This window comes from Leuciscus leuciscus (genome assembly GCF_965113295.1).
Source record: "Leuciscus leuciscus genome assembly, chromosome: 21".
NCBI classification, from domain to species: domain Eukaryota; kingdom Metazoa; phylum Chordata; class Actinopteri; order Cypriniformes; family Leuciscidae; genus Leuciscus; species Leuciscus leuciscus.
In genome coordinates this window covers 5,983,374-6,006,971 of record NC_138745.1, presented here as the reverse complement: position 1 = coordinate 6,006,971, position 23,598 = coordinate 5,983,374, and the positions used below count along the sequence as shown (strand labels likewise).

The 23,598-nt window shown below is 36.7% G+C and overlaps 1 protein-coding gene across 2 annotated transcripts; it reads right to left on the bottom strand.

Moving 5' to 3' along the window:
• Positions 1-3,870: 3,870 nt before the first annotated feature.
• Positions 3,871-19,691, bottom strand: LOC309485295 (integrin alpha-M-like). 2 transcript variants are annotated; one of them, XM_082152078.1, is made up of 31 exons: positions 19,609-19,691; positions 17,934-18,018; positions 16,708-16,813; positions 16,015-16,118; positions 15,840-15,910; positions 14,599-14,713; positions 14,353-14,480; positions 14,056-14,201; positions 13,466-13,613; positions 12,995-13,145; positions 12,766-12,839; positions 11,756-11,873; positions 11,540-11,673; positions 11,272-11,418; positions 10,950-11,150; positions 10,645-10,778; positions 10,424-10,560; positions 8,525-8,676; positions 8,173-8,304; positions 7,580-7,653; positions 7,290-7,431; positions 7,025-7,123; positions 6,870-6,949; positions 6,640-6,726; positions 5,750-5,828; positions 5,519-5,614; positions 5,343-5,423; positions 5,138-5,248; positions 4,923-5,036; positions 4,534-4,644; positions 3,871-4,426 (listed from the first exon to the last, which is right to left on the bottom strand). In XM_082152078.1, exons 2-31 carry the CDS (start codon positions 17,971-17,973, stop codon positions 4,337-4,339), a joined length of 3,402 nt encoding a protein of 1,133 aa, XP_082008204.1. In that variant the 5' UTR covers positions 17,974-18,018; positions 19,609-19,691; the 3' UTR covers positions 3,871-4,336. The 2 variants fall into 2 exon arrangements, with proteins under 2 accessions (XP_082008204.1, XP_082008203.1); XM_082152077.1 differs by lacking the exon at positions 19,609-19,691 and adding an exon at positions 18,107-18,238.
• Positions 19,692-23,598: the final 3,907 nt, after the last annotated feature.

Genomic DNA, 23,598 nt, shown 5'->3' with positions numbered 1-23,598 from the left:
GCTTAAACATGCATTGAGGAGAATATGTTAATGTTCTTCTCTCCCTCTTGATCACTACCCCTTTTGCCTAATCTTTTGGTTTCCTGTCGTTGGGTTTGATGTTAGCATTCCACTCATGTTTAACAATGCTTTGCTCAGGGTATAAGAAGGAAGGAAGGAACTGGGAGAAAGGCTTTAACTCTGCTATACTCCCGCACACCGGTGCATAACCTCATACTATGAGAAAGGCTTTTCCGGCCTCAAATGCACAACAGTGCATTATTTGTTATAACTAAGTTTTCTATACAGTATGTTGTTCCATTCTACTGTCTGTATATTTAAACATGTAACTTAATAAATAACTTTGCCTACTTTAAAGGCTTTGAGAATCTTTCCTTTTATCACTGATGATGCTGAAAGCTAAAGTGATTATAACATCTCGGTTACGTATGTAACCCTCTTTCCCTGAGTAGGGAACGGAGACGTTACGTCGTGACAACGAATGGGGTTTCGCTTAGAAAGCCTCTCACCTTCGAGAATTAGAAAACAAGCCAATGGCAATGAAATGCCTTGGGTCTGCGGAATTTGCATAGCGTAACTCCGCCCCACCTCGTTGGTATATAAGTAAGTACGCTGGCAACATGCAGTTATGTTTTCTCGCTGAGGAGCCGAGACTGAACTCAGGCGTTTCCAGCGGTACAGCGGAAGTGTAAGAGAGACGTAACGTCTCCGTTCCCTGAGTAGGGTTACATACGCAACCGAGACGTTCCCTTTCGTGGTCACTACGAGTTATGTCAGTGACGACGAATGGGGTTCCTAGTCTAATCACGCCACCTCGGCTGTCTTCCAGTGCCCTGCTTAAGTCTGAGCTCCCTGTCGTGAGACTAGCACGGACGAAGGACTCCTACTTAATACAGAAATACCAAGGTACACTGGGAAGCATATCTCAGTGGAAATATGCAACACAATGCCTGCCCGAAGGGAGGACTTACAGAATACACATATGACCCGCGAGCGGGCTGCATATGGAGAACACTGGGGTGTCCAGCCCGCAGGGTGGAATGTTTCAACCCCAGGGGTGGCAATGTGGCTTGCCAAGGGAAAGACACATGCTCAGTGAGGCTTACAGTGGACATAAACATGTGGGGGTCGCCCAGAGGGGGAACTGTGCACATGGAGGCCCCTAGCCAACTCGAAAGCTGCCGGTGGCATAACTCTGGCGTTGACGTCAACAGCGCTGGAGGAACTCAGGGCTTCTCGGGGAGGCTCACCTGAGGAGAATATCGCACGTATCCAGTCCACGGAGTGGAATGGTGAGCAAACGAAGACACCTGAGCAGAATCTAGTACCGGTTGGTTGAAGCGAGTACATGAGAGGACACTGGCTCCACTCGGAGATTGTAAAATCTCGCGAACGTTTTGGGTGTCGCCAAGCCAGCAGCTCCGCAGATGTCTGTTAGCGAGGCGCCATACGCTAGAGCCGAAGAGGAAGCCACACTCCGGGTGGAGTGAGCCTTCACACCAAGGGGGCACGGTCGACCATGCTGCTGGTATGCCAAAGCAATGGCGTCCACTATCCAGTGAGACAACCGTTGCTCGGAGAGGAGCGCTGTCTTAATTGACAGAAAATTAACCCCCTGGGGTCGACGGTCGCACCGGCGAACTAGCTTGCTTTTTTTCTTATCAGTGCAAAAGAGACTCAAAATACTCTGTTGATTTTGATCTTACATATAAGTGTTATACATTATTCAAAACTGTTAAATGTCTTCTTTTATTTGTGTACACTCATAATAAAAACAAAATGTTGTGTTTTTCGTAAAATAAAGAAAATAAACATGATGCGCGTTCTGCCGTCTCTCTCAATGTGAAACTCATTCTGAAACGCGACAGAAAATGACCTGTAACTCAGCGAATGTTTGTCACACAGACTTGAAACACATGTCTATACAACGCTTGGAGTCTCTATTTTTAAAGTATGTAAATTATATAAAAAACAAATATTCTCTGTTTAAGTAATCTGTATGAAAGCAGCGGCATGTACAGTTTCTCAAACGCGTCCTAATTAAATCTGTGACCACGCACACAAGCGATTGACATGCAAATTACCAAACCTGGTCTCGAGAGTAAGCTAGGATCAGCCAGTCGTCGAGATAATTCAGGATGCGAACCCTGTGTTGCCGTAGCGGAACAAGGGCTGCCTCGACAACCTTCGTGAAGAAGCGAGGAGACAGGGCTTGACCGAATGGGAGAACCGCGTACTGATATGCTGCCCCTCGAAAGCAAACAGTAGGAAAGGTCTGTGTCGAGGAAGAATGGAGACATGAAAGTAGGCGTCCTTCAGGTCGATCGCTGCAAACCAATCCTGTGGCCACACACATTCGAGAATGCGTTTGGCCGTGAGCATCTTGAACGGAAGCCTGTGAAGTGATCCGTAACCCACCAGTCATCTTCGGTACAATGAAGTAAGGGCTGTAGAACCCGGACTTTATTTCAGCTGGAGGGACAATCTCGATCGCACCTTTCGTCAGTAAGGTAGTGACCTCCGCACGCATGACAGGGGCATTGCCACCCATCATAGTGTAACTGACTCCCCAGGAGTGGGAAGGAGATTGTGCGAACTGAATCGCATAGCCGAGCCTGATGGTTCTCTCGACCCAGCGGGACAGGTTTGGAAGCTCTAGCCAGAATCCCAAGAACTGAACCAGCGGGATCATGGGAACCACCGACGTACCCTCGGTGGGGCAGTGAAGCGGAATGACCGGCCCGGACGTGGGCGACATAGCGACCCGGTGAGGGGGCACGGTCATTTGCCGCGTCCTGACAGAGGAGACCAGGCAAGAACCAGAGTTCCACAGGGGCCTGCTCTGCCAGGGGTCTGGCGACAGAGGGGGGCGAGAGTGGCGAGGCTCATGAGCGGCACACACTGTCATCTGAGAACTCTGTATGCTCAGAGATGGGAGTGTCAGTTAGGGTGCTGCCCGCCATGGGGCAAACAGCAGGGAGTGGAGAACAAAAGATTCTTTCCACCGGGGGAAGGAGTGGCCCTGCTACCATCTCCTGAAAAGAACTCACCGCCATCTCTGAGCAGCCCGTCTCAGGGGCGCTGTTTATCCTGGTGTTTAACGGGGCCGGAGAGGGCTCGGGCACCTTCCTGCGGCTTCCTCCACGACGCGGCCCGGGTGAAGGCTGCTTCTGGGGCCGTGCAGGAGGGGTGGGAGCTGCATGCCGATGGCTGGGTGGAGGCAGCAAGCGGGCTGTCGGGGCAGAATGTATTTAATAGCCTCAGTCTATTACGAGAACTGTTGGGCGATCAGATACAGTCCGACCGCAACCAGAAGTGCACGGGCGAGACATCTTTAAAAAGACGTGCTGCGTGAAAGTTCTTTTTGTGAGAGGCATTTCCAAGGCATTTCATTGCCATTGGCTCGTTTTCTAATTCTCGAAGGTGAGAGGCTTTCTAAGCGAAACCCCATTCGTCGTCACAACGTAACTCGTAGTGACCATGAAAGGGAACTTTAGTTACCTAAACATTCAGGTTAAATCCTACGTTTTCCTATCAGTTCTAGGAAAGACCTTTACCTTTAAAGAATAACAACAACTTTCATGGAGTCATAAATATTTGAATTATACACGTCATCCTTCAACTGCCTTTTGTTTCCGATTTTTGGTTCAAAATAGCAGCGTAAGCTTCCAGCCTTACAAACGTAAGTTTTGTAAACGTAACTAAAACCATTTAGTATCTAATCAGTAACTTCTCATTAATGAGCGAATGCACAAACGTTTTGACTGTTACCATGTTTTTACCATGCTATTACTTCATTTACCCACATTTATTAAGTAATGAGATTCTTTGAAATTTCAAATTTGCAAGAACAACAGCAAAAACCAGTAATGCAAGAAAATATATATTTTTATCAATATTCATGAGAAATTTTATGTGAATATATCATTAGATGAAATCTATAAGAACATATGATGAGAATTACCAGTATGAACTCCATTGACTTAAATGGATTTAATTAAATTCATTTGAAACGTATAACTCATGACAAAACAGTCTAAATGTATGAAACCTACATATTCTTTTTCTAACGAAACACTAAAACATCAATATTACTCTGAAATGTTTTCAAACTAAAGATATTCATTTTACTTTCATAAACTTTTACTTTCATACAGTATGAAAAAAAATATGTTGATAAACAGCTTGAATCTCCTTTTCATGCTGCATAAGTTCATCAACTGGTGGCAGCAACGTGAAATGTAGAGACTTTTTTTTTCTTCAAATGTAAACTATTTGGTCTGTGAACATTAATACACCACTATTGTGGTTGATCTAGAGTGGTTGGTTATTATTGTTAACCTAATTTTTCAGTCGTTGGCCCATCTTCAGCACTTTGTTCTGCGTTTTCTAGCAACTGCTTGTACTGGCTTTTAAAGAATCCAGCCTGAAAGGAAATGATAATAAAGGCATATATATGCATTACAACTTTGAAAAAGTAAACCCAAGTTAGACAGCTGAAAAAGAAAAGTTCAAAGTTTAACATATACACACCTTATAGAGTGCCGCTGTGATGAGAGCCAGTAGCAGCAGTCCTCCTATTACTCCTCCAATGATCTCTTTGGTCAGGTTTACCTCCTCATACACCTCCACTTGAGTGTTAATCTACAAACACATTGATGAATACAATATTACCTCTGACAATCCACCTTCACATATTTATAAGCATAATATCGTTAAGGCCTGAAACATGCAAGGTTTTCTAGATATGCATGGACTGAAAAACATAAGATCTACTTTAGTATACTGTATGTAAATGTACAGCACATTGTAGGTTAAAAGGTTATTTTTTTATGTTTTAGGTTTCATTTTTGCTATATTATTAAAAAAAAATGTTTTATTATATTATATATTTTTATTTATTTGTGAAGAAAATGCATCACCTGGGCAGACGGTGCAGTGTGTCGAGAATCAGAGGAAAAGAAAATGTATTTGCTCTTGTCATAATCCAGAGACGCTGAACTGACCAACTCAAAAACTGCAGCCTTGAGTCCAATCTGAGAGAGACACAGATCATGACAATAAGAAATGATCAAACAGTTATGAATATACTGTATATGGTCTGTTCTGTGATATGAATTGCTTTAAAGTCAGATACCTGCTCAATCCATCCAGAGCTCACATTGCCAAATATATTATAGAGTTTCCTTTCATTCTTTGTGAGAGTGACGTCACAGCTGAACACGGCACACACCGCCACAGAGCAGTTCTGATGGAGCAATGGGGTCAATGCACAAAGAATATGAAATTATATTTCATGGATTTGTTTTTGTTCGATCAGGGAATGAAACTCAAACACTCACCAACACACGATCCTTTTTAATTACTTCCACAAAATCTGTTAAAAGCGGCCGTTCATCCCTCTGTTTCACACAGTCTGGAATCTAAAAGCACATACACAAGTGTTTGGTTGTTTTTTAATATGATAAATGTGAATCAATCTACAGTAGTATTGTTCAGCACATTCATATATACATGCCTGTAGGTTATTGTCAGTCCAGATGATTTTATCTCCCAAAAGCACTGGTACTCTGATGAAAACTTTGAAATTTAATTCTCTAAAGTCATTTTCAACCTGACAGAGAGAAGGATATTAAAATTGTATTTTTGCCATGAAAAGACATTGATATAGAGAATAAGAAATCGGTCAGATAATGTTTATTTAATTAATTTTTATGTTCATGGAAGTGTGTGAATGTCATTACAGTACCTTCAGTATCTGTTTGACTGGTCTTTCAAGATCAGGTTTCTGTGCAGTAAAATTAATGTGGAGGCTTGAATCTTCATGTCTTATTAAAATAAAGGGAAAATGTGTCACACAGCAATTTAAATCTTGTGTGTGTGTGTGTGCGTGTGTGCATGTGTGTGTACACTACTGGTCAAAAGTTTGAAAAAAAAAGTTTGATCAAGAAAGAGTAATATTATGAAATATTTTATGATGTTTTTAGTTCTCAGAACTGAAAGTTATTTATATAAATGCTAAGTTTGGATAATTAAAAGAAAAAGATTTATGGACATGCAAATAAAATGCAAATAAAGACATTTTGGACCTCTTTACTATGGGACAGCCATTCATTCCTTAAGTTGTCTAATAAGATTGACCTGTTTGAACAATATTTCCGGTTTTCTCATCAACACTGCATGTCGTCTGGCTTTTGTGTGAAGTTGCTGACTTACACTGCTTTCACTTCTCTTTTTCTTAAAGAGTACAAACAGAAGCAGCACAACTGTTTTCAACATTTCTGATTATCACCAATGTTTCTTGAGCAGTAAATATGCTTTGCATCACAGGAATAAATTACATTTTAAAATGTATTCACATAAAGAAAAGTTATTTTAAGTTGTAATAATATTTCACAATATTACTGTTTTACTGTTGTTTTGATCAAATAAATGCAGCCTTGTGAGCAGAAGATACATAGTTAAAAAACATTACAAAAAATTAATGATTTTTCTAAAGCAAAAGCAATTGCAATTTCTGTATATTTTTTGCACCATAGATTTTACACTGGCCATCAAGTGGAAACTATGCCCAGGGTCAAATCTGGGTGCTGAAGCAAACCCAGTTGAGAATGACTTTTAAAAAACAAGCGCACTAACCTTACTAAGGCAATGTAAATGGCAAATTTGACACCAATGCTTTTCTGTCTGGAAAGTTCACTGGTTAGAGAGTGTTCGTCATTCCCACTGTAAGTAATGGAGGGTTTTGGTAAGTAGGAGCATTTCAGTTATCAGATTCTCATGTGAGCAACTACTTAACAGCTCATGGTTAAGTGATGCTCTTGTACACTTTGAGTAAACTCAAACAACCCCCAGAAATGATATAATACCTGTTGATCTTAGCGATGAATGTCACACTTTCATCAAAGGTGCTTTCTTTATCGATACTGTATGCAATATGAAACACAGCCTAGAAGTGGACACAGAGGAAATGATGAGTGCTTGAACAGAAAAACACACAGGACGATTTGAAAAGTGAGCTCACCTGAGTGTTTCCCTTGAGGATGGGTTTACTGATCTGGCAGGTGGTTTCTCCCAGTGGAACTCCTCGCTCAGCATCCAGAGACACACACTCCACTCTTCCCTGCTCATACAAAAAATGATGTGTAAATATTCATTCAATAACCAAAGCATAGAAAATTCAATGGCAATAAACATTCCACTTGCCTAAAAAAAATGCCTTTCAGTCAAATTGTACTTGATTCGTAGATGAATTGTGAGTCTCTTTAATAAAATCATCCTGGTCTCACCTGTTTAGATGTGATTCTCCTGTAGGAAAGTCCAAAGGGGTATTTGAGGGTGAAGAGAGTGTTATATGAGTTTTCTCCTCTGTTCTCTACAAACACTGTCACGTTGAGCTCCTGCATTATCCCAACCTCTATGTTTGTAGATCTGAATCACAGAAACCACAGAGAGAAACTCACAGTTTAACAAGGATGATTCCATAACTTATCATTATTATACCTCAATTTGTACTCTATATTCATGTGTGCTGATCTTTAATCTAATACAGAAAAACGAATTGTAAATATTTGCTCACCCAGAGAAATTGAAATCCATCCTGAGGTCATCAACACAAATATCATCATGTCCACAGTTTATCTCAAAATCCAGCTGTGGAATGAGGTGAGATATTTACATATACAGTACATTCTCAAATCATATAAAACTGCATCACTGTATTGCAGTAACAATTCATATCTTTAGACATGTGAAAAAGACCCTAGTAAATTAAAAATAATTCTATGAGTTGGATAGTTCCTCCAAAAAAAAAACCACACAAAAAAGAGAATTCTGTCATCATTTATTCACCCTCGTGTCATTCAAAATGACTTTCTGTAAGTCATCATTTACTCACCTAAAAGAAGATATTTTGAAGAATGTTTGAACTTGTCTTATTAAAGTCAATAAAGCCCAAAACAACACTGAACCTCTTTGACTTTCATTGAATGGACAAGCAAAGACATTTTTCTAAATATCTACTTTTGTGTTCAACAGAAGAAAGAAGGTCATACAAGTGACATGCAGTAGGCCTAAATGATGACAGAGGTTTCAGTTTTAGATGAGCTTTTCCTTTAATGTTACATCTGAATGATTCATACTTTAAAACAAACGTCGGTTGCCATCTCTTACACTGTGGTCTGTGGTGGTCTTTATCGTTGGCAGGAGTATTGGCTTTATGTTTTGCAGTCTGGCAAGAGGCAGACCCTCAAATGTGAATGTTAACTGATTGGACAACGGATTCAGAGCGTCTTCTGAGAAAGCCTGAGTGGGCAAGAATAGATCAATGACATTCATTTACCATAAAATCTGGATTTTCAGTATGTATTGCCACATTGTTGCATTGTTGAGATTGAATTATTCCCATTTCAATTTCATTCATAATTGTTATGTCTTACAGCCAGAATAACTGATTTACAGTAGTATTCAAAAGAGTGAGATAGGAAAAAGTAATTGTCAAAAAGTGGTGATGTTTCAGACTTACATCTATAAAGAAACGATGACTTCTGCAAGTTTCTGCTTCCAATCTAATATTCAACACATTACTGAGGAACCGGGTTTTGGGTGAGAAGTTTGCTCGATATTTCTGTCGCTTGGCATCCAGCATTATGGTGTAATTGATATTTGCGGATAGGTCTAGATAATGAACATAAAACAGTCTTACATATACATATATAAAAATTAATACATGGAAGAAATTCTTTTGCAGTTCAAACGTTTAGATTCTGTAAATCAAAGATAGAATATTTATAAATGTCTAACATATTTATATAAATATATTTGCGTTCAAAAGTTTGAGAGTGGTAAGATTTTCAAGATTTAAGATTCAATTCAAGATTTTCAAAAATACAGTAAGTATTGTGAAATATTATAACAATTTAAAATAATTGTTTTATATTTAAATATATGTTCAAATGTAATTTATTCCTGTGATGCAGAGCTGAATTTTCTGCATCATTACTCCAGTCTTCAGTGTCACATGATCCTTCAGAAATTATTCTAATATGCTGATTTGCTGCTCAAGAAATATTTCCTATTATTATCAATGTTGAATACTTTTTCTATGTGGAATAAAAAAATATATTAAAAAAACTTACAGCACATTACAGTTTGTACACTTTACAGAATTTAAATGAATTCTCTCTCAGAGAGAGAGAGAAAAAAAAGCTTTTAAAGCTGTAGTTTGTGCTACCAGCAACATCAAATGGAATTAAAAAATAATAAGGCTGTTTTCAGACTGGTTTCCAGAACACTCCCCCTGGCTGCCATTGGTTGGTCCAACAAATAATTCCACCCCAAACTCACGCCATTGGTTGAGCCAAAGCTTCTGAGTTGGGCTAGTTGTGATTCTCAGAGAAAGGTTTTGAGAACACCACAGTGACAAAGAAAGTGTCCTTATTTATAGTTGTCTCTGCAGAATGATGGCATTGGAGAAACACATTGGAAAATGTTAAAGGAACACTTCACCCATTTGCATTAAGCTTTGTATCATTAGAAACCCAGTCATATTTTTTAATGGTCGTGCATTATTCCCTAATTTTCCCCAGAGACGGGAGAAATACGGATTTCAGTGTTGCAGTTCCTGCTTATAATGATGTAAAAATCATAATTTTGCGTGATTCTAAGCAGGAAGTCCCCTATCTTTGTAGAGGGGTTGAGACTACAAACACTCGTTCCTCATTTTTCCAGGGGGTAAGACCCACTCACGTTACAGACCTATTACAGATCAGTGGGTGGGTCTTCACTTACAGAAACTAAAAGCAATATCCACCATCTTGTCTGGAAGCTAAGCTAACAGGCGCTGTAAAGCCAGGTGTGAAGTAACGACAATGGCGGAAGGTACTCAATATGATATGGAAGAAGAGGATTTCGAAAGTCTGATGCTCGAATCAGATGTCTGTGGCCACCTTTACGAGCCCCAAGAAGACCTGCCTGTCGCTGACGAGTAGCCCGGACTGGCTCGAGCTGGGGCGGACTGGTGGTGCCTGTGCTCTCACTGTGTGCCAACGGACACAGAGATAAGAGTCCGTCTGCTGCAAAGAATTTCAACGATGCCAATTTCTCCTGGACAAAATCTCTGAATCAGACGAGGGCACGGACGTTTGTGTTGTGAACCATCCTAGTTTCTGGATTAGTGGGAGTGGCTTGCGGAGCTGTGCAATGTGGTGCATTGTGGGAGTTGTGGTCTTCCATACAAATGCGCCCTAAAGTTACTTTTTGTCTTTCCTCGGTCAAGAAGGCAACAAATAAAACAATTATGTTACATTTCGACTACATATATGACCCACTTTCAATAAAAAGGAATGTTCCCACGGGTGAAATGCTCCTTTAACACTTCAACATTAACTACAACATAAAGGAATACTGCTAAATTTGGACAAACCTCTTATGATGTGTCTGTATGGACGCATGGTGAAACACACTCTCATGGTGTTTTCCACTGACTGGTCTGTTTCACTGGTTGGTATTTTGGTTGGGTTGTAAGTTACTTTGGTTTCCAATCGCATGATGGGTCTGGACCTGAAAGAGCCAAATATAACACATATGAATGATTATGGCTGATACACTGTATTTGTATATATATTTTAGTTCTTTATAAAAGACCTGAGAAGCAGAACTGCTCCCTTGGACCCAACAGCAATGTCAGGAAGGTTGTCTCGAGTCTGGTCTAGAGAAGACTGACTCAATGAAATCCCAAAGAACCGCAAACCTGGTCGCACAGATGATCCAGCAATCCTCTGTTTCATTCAAGAGGGAATAAAACAGATAACAAATATATTAGAGTCAATGAAGTGAGTCAAGGAAAAGTAATACAAGAAAGGTGAACCACGAGGCTGAATAAATTATGATAGAATTCATTTTTATGTGAACTATCACTTTAAGCCGCCACCAACCCTCGTCTTTTTCACCTGTGAGTATTTGGAAATGATCCCTCCATCTATCCCATTGAAGATGTAGATGCTGCCCTGTCCATCCTCCTCTAAAGGAGCTCCAACCAGTACATCCATGAAACCATCACCATTCAGATCTGCTGGACTGGCCAGAGAAGAGCCAAACCGACCCCTCTGACCTGCCATGCCCACCAGTGTATCCGAAAAAATTAAGTTTGCCTATGGAGAAATAACAGAGAGAGGAGACACAGGGTTAAACAGACACAAATGTGCATTTATTCACTTGATTAACTTTCTTTAAAAATGTTAGTCTTCATTGAATCTCCAAAAAAACACTGACCCGACGCGTGACGATGTAAACAAACACTAAGCCCTCTCGGTCAGACTCTATGTACGTTGGTGCCGATACCAAAAGTAGGTCTGTAATGGAGTCACTGTTCAAATCCACCACACACACCTCAGCTCCAAAATATGAGCCAATCTGAGGCTGAGAAAAGAGGAAGAGAAGCAATATAGTTACCATAGAGCTATTCTGAGGTCATGTACTTTCACTCGCTTACATTAATTTGTGATGTGCTAATATTTTACATAAATTTGAGTGTTACAACCTTAGGAGGATCCAGTTGTTTTAAATCACTTCCATCAATTCTTGAAACAGTTACTTGTCCCTTATGCTTGTGTCTTGGTGCTCCCATGACTGCATACTTTGCTCTGGACATTGTTGCTATTGCCAAGGAATAACCTGTGAAGAAAATTACTTAAAAAGTATTATGATGTTTTGACTGATTTATTTTTGATTTACACAATCGAAAAAGAGATCTCACCTAAATAACTGTCATGCTCTCTTCCAGCTTGAAAGACATCTGATTTATCATTTGGTTTGTAAAGCTGATATCCACCCTTCCACTGGAAAGCTCCCACTGCGGTCATTATCATATCTGTCTGAATGTAGATTACATTATAAGAATAAAGAGAAATATTTAAGAAATAATCTTTCCACATAAGTTTACAAGCATGCAAAATCTACAGTGTGTTTTTCATCGAGGTGGAAGAGTAGTTAAACATCAAAACAGCAAACGTCATGGATATCTATGCTTGCAACAAATGCTTTAAAAATAATTATAACTTGATTCATGAATGCAAACAGCTAGATTTGATCTGATGCAAGAGAACTTCCAGGTTACTTTTATAGCACTTTGCACAATACTTATGGTTTCAAAGCAGCTTTACAAATAGCACATTACAACTCTAGCAGTTAATTTGACCTGATGTAACATTGTACTGTATTAAAGGTTTAGTTAGTTCACCCAAAAAGTTGTCCCAAAACTGTATGAGTTTCTTTCTTCTGTTGAACACAAAAGAAGATATTTTGAAGAAAGTCAGTAATCACACAGTTGACTGTAGCCATTGACTTCCATAATAGAAAAAAATACCATGGAAGTCAATGGGGCCCATTAACTTTTTTATTACCGACATTCTTCAAAATCTCTTCTTTTGTGTTCAACAGAAGAAAGAATACAGTTTTGGAACAACTTGAGGGTGAGTAAATAATGACAATATTAAATTATTTGGGTGAACTAACCCTTTAATGACAACATTAAGTAAATTGTTGTTCAATTAAATATAAACCTGAAAGTACATTTCAACGTAAAAATCTAAAATGACTATAGTAAAGTGTGAAAAGCATGGATAGCATGTAAAGACATGAATTAAACAGAACAGTAAAAAGAGCAATTCAACGGCTCCTAATTCATTTCAGTAAAACTATTTCTAACCCATGTATTTAATCTTTTTCATTAGTTTGGTGTCAAATAAGTGAAATACACAGAATTACATTTGATGTAAATGCTGCACTAAACCCGTCCTGTGCAAACTCCATTCGAGATGAATCTCCAGAGGTTTGGGTTCCTAGCAAATAAAAGCAGCAACAACACAGTTAACTATAAATGTATTATTTTAAATCAATCCATTGAACAAAGTAACTGTACTAACATGACAGCTGATAAATGTAAAATGTAAACATTCTCTCTGTCATTCATTTTTCATTCCCTCTGCAAACATACCTTCAATGGCAATAATGTTCTCTTTGAGTTTTTCACGAATACTTTCCAGCGCGTCGAAATTGTTTACTTTGAACACATGGTTATTGGTGGGTAAAGATGCAATGATTGCCAGCTCCCTTTTTGCTTTGTCAATAGCAAAAGCATTGCCCACCTAAGAAAAATTCAATAATTGTAACACTTCATCAATGTAATGATTTCAATAACGGTTTTTGATTTTTAATATTTTAATAACCCTCTTTTTTGATGAAGTAATTTTCCAATTTTGCACATTTTTACAATGGCCAGATCAGATCTTGTGTTTGTTCACCGAAAATTTCAAATCTCACAAAACTTTTTCAAGACAAATCACATCAGCAAAGAATGCATGTTGATTTTGCCTAGCCATCTAGATCTGAATCAGTATAAACACTTTTTGCACAACTAATATAGTAAAGTCTTTTTTAATTAAGCAGAAGCAAAATCAAGTCTTACCCCAATAGCATATCGTATTATATTTTTAGCTTGTGCTAGTTGAACAGCTTCAGTCAACTTTGAATCAGTTGATTCACCATCCGTGATAACAACCAAAATTTTACTGGCTGATGGTCTTGCACCTCCTTTACTTACAAAAAGCTTGTTCCTATTGAAAATAAAATAAAATATGACAATATATTTAATCAACAATACAATTATGCAACTGTATAGGACATGTTTCTTATTAAGTTCTCATTGCTTGTCTTTGGAACCTTGTTCAAATAATGAAGTGCTGTAAAACCTTATGAAAACTCATAAAAAGAAAAAGACTTGTAGTAGTACCGTATGTGTATCTATTTATTCCTGCATTTAATATCATGTGCTTTTTGCATGATTGCTCAGACATCTATCAGTTTTTCATTTGTATTATCCGTTTTTCTTTTTTTGGGGGTGGGTGGTTATATTTTTAAAATTAGGATGTGCTCCTCACATCTCACTAAATATCCTGTTAAATTCATCTTCACTTTAAGTCTTTCAGTCAGAAGTAATATTACTTTTAATGGCATAGATAAAAGAATTCCAATAAAATATCAGCAGTTATGTCTCACACAAGGTGTCTTATAGCTGTTGCGGTGTTTGTTCCTCCTTTCTTTTGAGATATCTTATTCACTGCATTTTCCCATGCAATGGCATCTTTGACTTGTTGAAACTCGTAATGAATGTCACATTGTGAAGAAAACTGTGCAATGGCAAACTGTAAGATAGATAGATAGATAGATAGATAGATAGATAGATAGATAGATAGATAGATAGATAGATAGATAGATTTAGTGCCTGATGTGCTGAAAAATGGGGGTAAAAATCATGGACAAGCTAAATCATAATAAATGCATGGATTATCATACCTGTGTATCACGGTCTACAAAACTTTTGATCATTTCTATAACAAAAGCCTTCATCTTTTTAAAATCCAGATCATTTACACTTCCAGATCCATCCATTAAAAAAGCAATATCAATTTGTGATGGGCATTCTGAAGTTGGAGAAATGAATAATTGCATCATATATTTATTTAATTGAATAATCATGTAATACAGTATATACAGTATGAAGAAGACTTGCTTGGATTTGGTAGAATGCCATACATTTACCTCTCAGAGTCGTTGGCACAGATCTGCTCACAACATTATCTGAACTGATTTTAAAGCACATGCCGTTGTAAGTGGTTAAACCATCACAGGTCTTAGGTATGGTTGGACCACAAACCTGAGAGAAATTAAGATTTTATTTTCAAAATGACACTCTATTCTGGACTTTAGTGTAACATTTGAAGCTTTACACTATGAAAATTTGTCAAATCTAATATTAATCAATTATTTTGGACATCTTTTAGATTGACTGCAAATTGTAGGTTCAAATGTAACATTAATTCAAATTATACAAATATATAAATGCACCAAATCTTGCATTTGTCTTCCATGCTTCTGCAGTCAAATTGTTATTGTATAATATTTTTAGGATATGATAGCATTTTTAGGATATCAAAATATAGTTTCTCTAAGCATTATTAAGATTTTTTATTCTCACAAAAATAGGGATTTAAGGGGTCATGAATTGAGAAATCAAATTTTCCTTGATCTTCATGTACAGTCAGATGTTCTTTGTCTCAAAATCGTTTATTGCTGTTTATGTGTCAGTAAATCGAGCCAGTGTCTAAACGATCAACTTAACATGGTTTCTCTAAGTAGCATGAAAATAATCTGTTATTTTAATTGTGATTAAATTATACACTCCCTTTCTAATCGCTGGGGCTGTCAATCACACAGCACGAGTTCTGGACTCTTAAACTCACGTTATAATCAATGACACCATCTACACTGCACAATGAAAAATCTATCGTGTTTGCACTGTTAGTTATAATTAAATAATTTGTGAGAGCACAAAAATCGTGCTGTAATGACGAGATCACTGCATTCATGATGAGCTCAACAGACATCGGCTGTCATCGGCTACAGTGTTTATCACTGCAACCTTTCATGTGAATATAATACTATAATCAACACTTTTCACTATTAGTTCATCTCGACAGCTGTAATGGTAAAAACGTAGTAAAAGATTTTGATAGAGTTTCATATGTAATACTTATTTCATATGCAAAGATGTTAGCCAATCATAACAGTGGGCGTTTACACTGAAGTCTCACGGCAGACACGCCCCTTAAAACAGAGCGTTCAAATCAGAGGTAAAATCAGGGTAGAGAATGGCCTTTTATTTCTAAATTATGACAATTTTTGATGTAAAAATCAAACCAACATTATAACTATAAGTGCACCTCAGGAAACATAAAATAATAAAAGAAAGGTTCATGACCCTTTTAAAATATGACACTTACCACTGCTCTTGAAGACTGAGGATCTAGAGACATTGAAAGTCCAAGGGACATGTTGACAGCCTCATTGGTGACTGTTGAATAAAAAGTGATTTAAAAAAAAAAAAAATACTATCACGGATAATAAAACAAGTATATTTTAATAAATACATGAAAGCATAAATTACAAACAAAGTACCGGTAATGGGCAGTGGAATGCAGTTTTCTTCAGTGACAGCACAACGATATATTCGTCCTCTTTGAGTTAGACTGTGTTGTATTAAAGGATCACTCACAAGTAGACTATGGAAGAAGACAGGAGAATAAGAGAACATGTTAAAACAGGAGACATCTGTGGTGCTCCTGGTTGGGTGTGCGGTTTCAGTATGATGCAAAAACCTCTGATCGTGTAAAATAAAAAAAATATGGACATCAGCATAGTTTTAAGTTATTTTTAGTTAAGTGTTGCAAAATGTTTTTACATTACAGAAAATCATAAAAAGGGGAAATTAGAATTGCTGGCAAAGCATTAGGTGGAATTCAAAAACTTATGAAACTGTATAAAATTTCAAAAACATTTTTTAACTGGACCAGAACCGTCAGCAGTAGCTGTAAAAAAAATTAAAATAATTTAGAAGTTGTCAAATGTCTACAGCATGACCTACTGTACAATGTAGTTAAAAAAAAACTTTTAAAGTTGATACATTTTAAATGTACTAAACTTCAACATTAATAATTTTGAATAATGTTACAGCTATTAAGGCTTTTAATTAGTTAATATCCATATCTGTCCTGCATTCAAATATTCAAAGTAATTATTAAAGTACTTGTTTTCAACAGCCTCAGCTTAAATGGCCGACGGTTGAGTGGTCTGTAACACTGGTGAGCTCACCTTGAACCTTTCTGTATCACTTTATAGCCAAAGCCGCTGTTTGCATTGTTTGTAAAGTACTTCCAGGTCACAGGATCAATGTTGAAGGCCATTAATGACTGACATACTAACATGTAAAAGAAAGGAAAATGACATGCCTTTAAATGCCTCGTAATCTTGAGTGTGATTAAAAGCAATGCATCACTCTTAACCCTGTAAAGCCTAAGATAATATGAAATAATAGTCAAATTTTCGATTAAAAAAATTGTGAAATGGAAGAGTTTATTGAAACTTTGGACAAAATCAAAAAAACTAACACTCAACAAAAAATACATATGCAACTTGTTTTTTGTTTGTTTATTTTACTTTTATGGCTCATATAGTATGATGTGGCCTAGTAAAAATATGGATTTTATTTTATCTTATTCAGAGGCAAAAATATGCAATTTGGTACAGGTATTATTTATATGGTCAAAACGTAAGATGGAATTCTGATAGCTTGTAATGTAAAACAATAAGATCTTTATAACAGACCTACATAACATGCGTATAAATATCACTTATCACTCATCAACCAATAATATGTCTTTAAATGCTAGTAATTGTAGGAGAAATGTATAATGCAATGAAATACACTGATGATTGAGATAAAAAAAATGTAAAAAATTCCTCAGATGGATCATATTTGATGCACACATTTCAGTGTGTCTGGACAATCAAGTAAACTTAAGTTGCTTTAGTCCAGTAAATGTTCATCTTTAAATATAAAATAGAAATAGTACTAACAATATAAAATGCATTATTGCTTTAACTTTCTAAAAATCAGTGAAGAGACACATGTGCAACAACCTGAAGGTGGAGATTTTTACAAATATAATAAAAGGTCTTTTACTTACTGAAAAAGTCTGAACTACAGGCCATTCAGATGGCAGTTTTTTCAGCAAAGTTTTGATCGTTTAGAGTCCATAGAAATGTGTGTATCAAATATGATACAGTAGGCTTTTTAGAGTTAAATAGATATACAGCATTGTATCAACAGATCAGAAAAAAATATTTGTAATAATGCCTATATTTGACGTTATCAAGTTTAATCAAGCAAAATACCACATATAATCCAAAGTTTACAGCAAGTATGTTGCATATAATTGAGGAGTTTTTGTCTCTCGTTTAATTATTCTATCATAAGGCAAAGTCATTTCAGTATAGCTTATTCCACAGGTTTAATTACAGAAAAAACTTGATCTTACCACAAAGCAAACATGAGAGGAATCGAAAATTCCAGTCCATTTCTGCATACAAACAGTGAACAACAGGAACCGCTACTTGTGGAGTCTTGGGTGGGAATGAGAAATAAATCGAATGGAAATAGATTGATGCATGTGACTAAAGAGGAACTGCCACACTAGTGATAATCTCACACATCAGACTGACGACAGAAGGATAGGACTCCATCACTGCTATAACCAGGGTCTGCCGCAAGATGACGTCTGACTAACATGTAAAGCGACAAGTCACACTTTGTTTTGTTCAGCATCATGTTTAGGGGCGTGGAAAACAAAAGTGGTTTCTTTTATTTTGTTTTTATTTTTTATTAAATGCTAGTCACATTGCAAATAATAAACATGACAATCAAATATTGAACAAAAATAGACTACAATAAATAGGAAAAGAAAATATACAGTATAATAGCCTATATAAAATAATAATACAAGTAAAAAGAAAGAAAAAGGAACAGGTATGATATATCATCATATAAATAGCATAAAAGCTTTACATAGAGACCTATTGCACTCAATATAATTTTTCATATGTATCTGAAATAACAAAAAGTTGGGGTTTCCTTTAGCCCATTTTTGTTTATGTATGTAGTATTTCCCCATAATCAAACAAAGATTAACAATAAAGGCCACATTTGGTGGTAATCTTTGTCTATTAAAATAAAAACAAAATCTTTTTCAGAAGTCAACTTTCATGTCTAAGCATTTACAAAGAAAACATTCCAAATCTATCCAAATCATTTAGCTATAAAAGCAATTAAAAAATAAGTGGACAACATTGTCTTTCTGTCCCACAGAAATCATTTAACATCTACATCAGTACGAAACCTAAGAAAAAGAGTTTTAACAGATTTTATAAAATAGAAGTATTTTAAAATGTAGGGGAGACCGGGGACAGTTGCAACAGTTTTTGCATTTCTCTCAATTACTCAGAGACTATTTGGACTAGACCAACCAAATTTGTATATATTAAACTTGCATCTGTCTGCTAATTACCCATACCATTTAAAGATGATTATATATATATATATATATATCGTTCACAGTATTTATTTGAATGGAAGAAGTCAGATGTTGCAACTGACGGCTGCAATATGTTAAAAATACCTTAACTTTCTTTATAACCTTAATATCTTAAATTAACTTAAGCTTTTTGTCTCAATGAGCAAAGAATTCTGAAAATATTAACTGTTTTAGGCCTACTATAATATTATAGTATTATTTATTTCAATAATATTATTGTAGCCTATTATTTATTTATTTAGTCATATTTATCAAATAACAGTTATTGAGTTTTGTTTGTTCATGTGTAGAACATAGGCCTACATAGATTCAGTGTGCAGGTGTTACAGATGCTATTCAATCTCTCCATATTTCAGTGTCAGACAGGAAGAATTTAACAATTTGCAATGCAACAAACTTTTATTAAACATGCAATTTATAACATGTTGCAACCGTCCCCGACCCTATCAGCCACGACTGAACATCATACGCCTGCTAGACACACTGACTTTGACACATGCTAACCATGTCACTTAGAAGTCAACAAAACAATAATTCAAACTAAGTAAGTTTTGATTAATTCATACAAAATTTCAGGACAGTATGACAAAAATATATCTCATGAAAAAAATTACTTTCATACCTCCAAAACAAGTTTTGTTCAATAAATGCAGCAACAGATGTTGAATATGTCTACTGTCTTCTTGGTGGGGGGAGGGTCTAACTGTGCATGTGCAGTATGAGTGTCATCACTCTAGCTTGTTTCTGATTGGAGAAAAATGACATGTTGCAACCATCCCCATGTTGCAATGTCCCCGGTCTCCCCTACTTCCTTATTTGTTATGCAATATTTTTTAGGCTGCAACCATGCATATTTCCAGTCAATGCAGTCAAATTTAGAATGCCAGTATGTTTTAGAAGATATTGGGCTGTGTGAAAATATAACGTTGATGTCCCTACAACAACAAACCAGTGCCATGACAAATCGGGTCCACCCTCAAAATCGAGTCTCTATGAACTATCAGTTAATGATTATACAAAGTACATACGAACTATGTTAATTTAAAATGTATATGTTACTATAATGCATAATAAAACAAATTGAATGTTTCTTTTACTTGATAAACAGTTAATTAACTAATAATAGCCTATTAAGTAAATAGTTGAACATCATTACATTCTTTTTATAACTGATATATTTGGACATTTAACACTTAATTTGACACGTAATTACATTACAGATGAATACATGCAGGACAGGTGCAAATGCATAAACTAAGCTTTCAGGCTAATCGTGTGTCTGTATGCTATGCTGGTATATAAGCTAATACAGACATTAATGGTCATTTATAACATAGTTCAAGCAGCATTTATCATAACATGATTTTGTAGGAATTGTAATCAGGCGATAAAGAGAGTAGTGTGTCATCTGCAGATGACTGGGATATTTATGGCTTAGGTGGGTGTTTGAGAGTGTGCTAACTTTGGTCTGTTATAGAGTTATTTTTATACAGGCTTCTGTATTCTTGGTGGTTGTTGGAATGATTCAGAATCAGACTCTTGCCAAACATACGGTTGAAGGTGACTGGTTGCTATTATTCACCAGGGAGTTTTCAAAACATTTCTATATTCCACTAGGGAGTTTTTTTTTTTTTTTTTTTTTAACAAACATGACAGTGGGTGTTTACTGACAACTTAGAATTAGCAACAAAACCAAGCTTTTCAATCAGAGGGACAGGGACAGGGGGAAATGGTTTATTATTGAATGTTTCAAAATGATGACCTCAATTAAAATAATAAAGTAAAAAAGTGTTTTATATTTTCTAGGGATGCACCGATCCCCAGCTAATAGTATTGGTATCGGGCCGATACTGGGCTCATACTCGTACACATTATAGTACATTTACAATACAGTCATTGTGTCCAAAAAAACACAGATAACAGAATGGTAAAAGATTAATAGAATTAATAATCTGATTAATGGAATATTATGCATAAATTCAATGTTTATGTCTGTATTGCTGATGTGCACAAGCACACTCAGAACACATGCGTCCGTTGGATTAAAACTAAGAAATGTATTATAATCTTAGTAAAAACGTATTATATAATAATGTTATTTCGGGTAAAGGAATTTCAAACCATCTCAAACTAAATGTGTTTTTGCCACAAAATAACATTTCTGATATGCGGAAAATTATTTGTCATTTATTTTTAACCAGCAATGTTTTAAAAAGAGATGAGGAAAAAAAGGTTTTGTTGGTAAAATCTTGTTTCCCCTAGTGTCAGGCTTCACACCCACAGACCGCTGGCTGAATGTCTGACGCATAAGCCACACAAAATGGGAAACACTTCAGAAGTTTCAAAGTTGCCATCTGACAGGATTTCCGGGATATGTGTGTGTGTCATGTTCTCTGTTTTGACCCCAAGCGATCCCATTGGCTCAAATTACTTTTATAGCTATAGCCCTATATGAAACTGGTTACTCTGTCAGATTGTAACAGTTGCAGTAACTAGCATGACTAGGCACTTTGTTAAAACATGCTTTGGCCACCTCTTCGCTAATGTTGATATCTTGTTCAAGTTCTTCTGAAGTTTCCACTGCCAGGAGCAGCACAAAGTTTACTGAAGGTTCCCCATCTTAGTTACAAGGAAATATGAGCCATACGCAACCATATGATCCATTTTTTTTGTTTTTCATAAAACATTTTGTGTCCGGGAACTGTTTTTTTCCCAGCACAGATTTTCAAAGTTGTAAGTGATTTATGTATTTTAAATGGGATCAATAAGTTATGACAACATTTGTTTTTATATTGCTTTATATTGCTTTTTAGTTAAGTAATTTACTGCAGCAACTTTTTTAAAAGAGCATTTATGTATAGCCTATAACTATTATACACTTCTATAAGACTTGAGACTCTTTGACCCAAATGTTCAGTGACAGCAACGGTACACCTGAGCAGAATTAAGGTACTGTAGAAACATTTTAAAGGGGTTATAACATGATAAATCAAATTTGCCATGATCTTTTGCCATACAAGATGACTTTGTAACATTAAAACGTCCTGCAAGTTTCAAAGCTTTAAACATACTCATTATAAGCAAGGCATTTATTTGATCAAGCTCTAAAAATGTCTCGTTTTGATATCCAAAGGTTGTGACTGTAACCCTGGTTCCCTGCGTCTCGTTGCCATACCTCTGGCTTTCCTGCGAGTCTCCTTTAGACAAAACACGCTGATGCCGTTCCACATAGCGTCAATACAAGTCTCTTTCCCCATCTCAGGGAACCAGGGCTACAGTCGTTACCTAGACTTTATTTATATATATATGTATGCATCTGCAGCCATTGTTGGGGCCACGGCCGCTGGTCCCACAGGAGGACCACAACCCACTCTGGTGGAAGTACTGGACTTTGAATGTGTAAATGAAGGCAAGGTCAACAAAGTTATTACATCACTCTCTAATTCGAGAGCAAAGGACTCATGGGGACTTGATTCGCTGTTATAAAAAAAATATAAAGAGGACTTTGCAGAACCAATTGCGCACATAATGAATCAATCGTTTAGAGAGTGTGTATTCCCTTCGTCCTGTAAGACTGCAATTGTTACACCCATTTTTAAATCAGGAAACACAAAGGACATTAAGAATTATAGACCCATTAGTATACTCCCTGCAGTTTCTAAAGTTCTTGAAAAAATTGTCGCCGAACAGCTGATTGAGCACCTCGACAATGGAAATATGTCACACCCCATGCAATTTGGCTTCCGATCCAAACACTCCACCGACACAGCTTGTTGTTATTTCCTCGAGGTGATCAAATCCAGTCTGGAGAAGGGAGGGGTGGTTGGGGCCGTTTTTCTGGATCTACGTAAGGCATTCGACACCGTTAACCACTCCGTGCAGCTGACAAAACTGTGGAATTTCAATCTCGCCGCAAACACTATTAGTTGGCTTCAATCATACCTAGCAGACCGTTACCAGTGCGTAAGAATAAATGATAAAACTTCACCGTTCAGATCCTGTACTACAGGGGTACCCCAGGGGTCTATTCTGGGGCCATTGCTCTTCAGTTTGTACATCAATGACCCACCTGGTCTTGATGTACGCTGATGACACGGTTTTATATACTCACGGTTCCAATGTCAATTCTGTCGCTGCTAAACTATCTGTGGCAATGAACAAAGCAACAGAGTGCACTGAAAAAAATTTGGAGTAGGATTTACTTGAAAAAAGCTAGGCAACTTTTTCCACTCAGAAAATGCTAGTAAATTTACAAAGATTTGCCAAGTAAAAAGCTAAACATATTTATCAGTAGCCTTAATTAGAAATCTTTAAGTAAAATTTACTTGGAATATGGAATTAAGTAAACTTTACTTAACCTAGTTAAGTGAAAGTAACAAAGAAAATAAGTCATTTTAACTTGTCTAGTAAAAGGTTGATTATTATCGATTTAGTTTAAATTTCCTTTGCATTACATTTCACTCAAACAATAATATTGAATTATACCAGTCATTTATAGTATGTGTTTTACTTAGATTATCTAAGTAATTTATACTATATGTCAGATGTTAAGCTTCACGTGAATGCAAAGACCTCAATACTTGGTAGACAATACACAATGACGGTAACATTT

Excerpts from the sequence above, each read along its gene's own strand:
- LOC309485295 (XM_082152077.1), bottom strand. The coding sequence starts at position 18,223 with ATGATGCTGAACAAAACAAAGTGTGACTTGTCGCTTTACATGTTAGTC. Across the intron at positions 14,714-15,839 it reads CTCAGTCTTCAAGAGCAGTG|GTTTGTGGTCCAACCATACC; the intron begins GTAAGTGTCATA and ends AATTTCTCTCAG. Across the intron at positions 6,950-7,024 it reads TCCTCAAGGGAAACACTCAG|GCTGTGTTTCATATTGCATA; the intron begins GTGAGCTCACTT and ends GTCCACTTCTAG.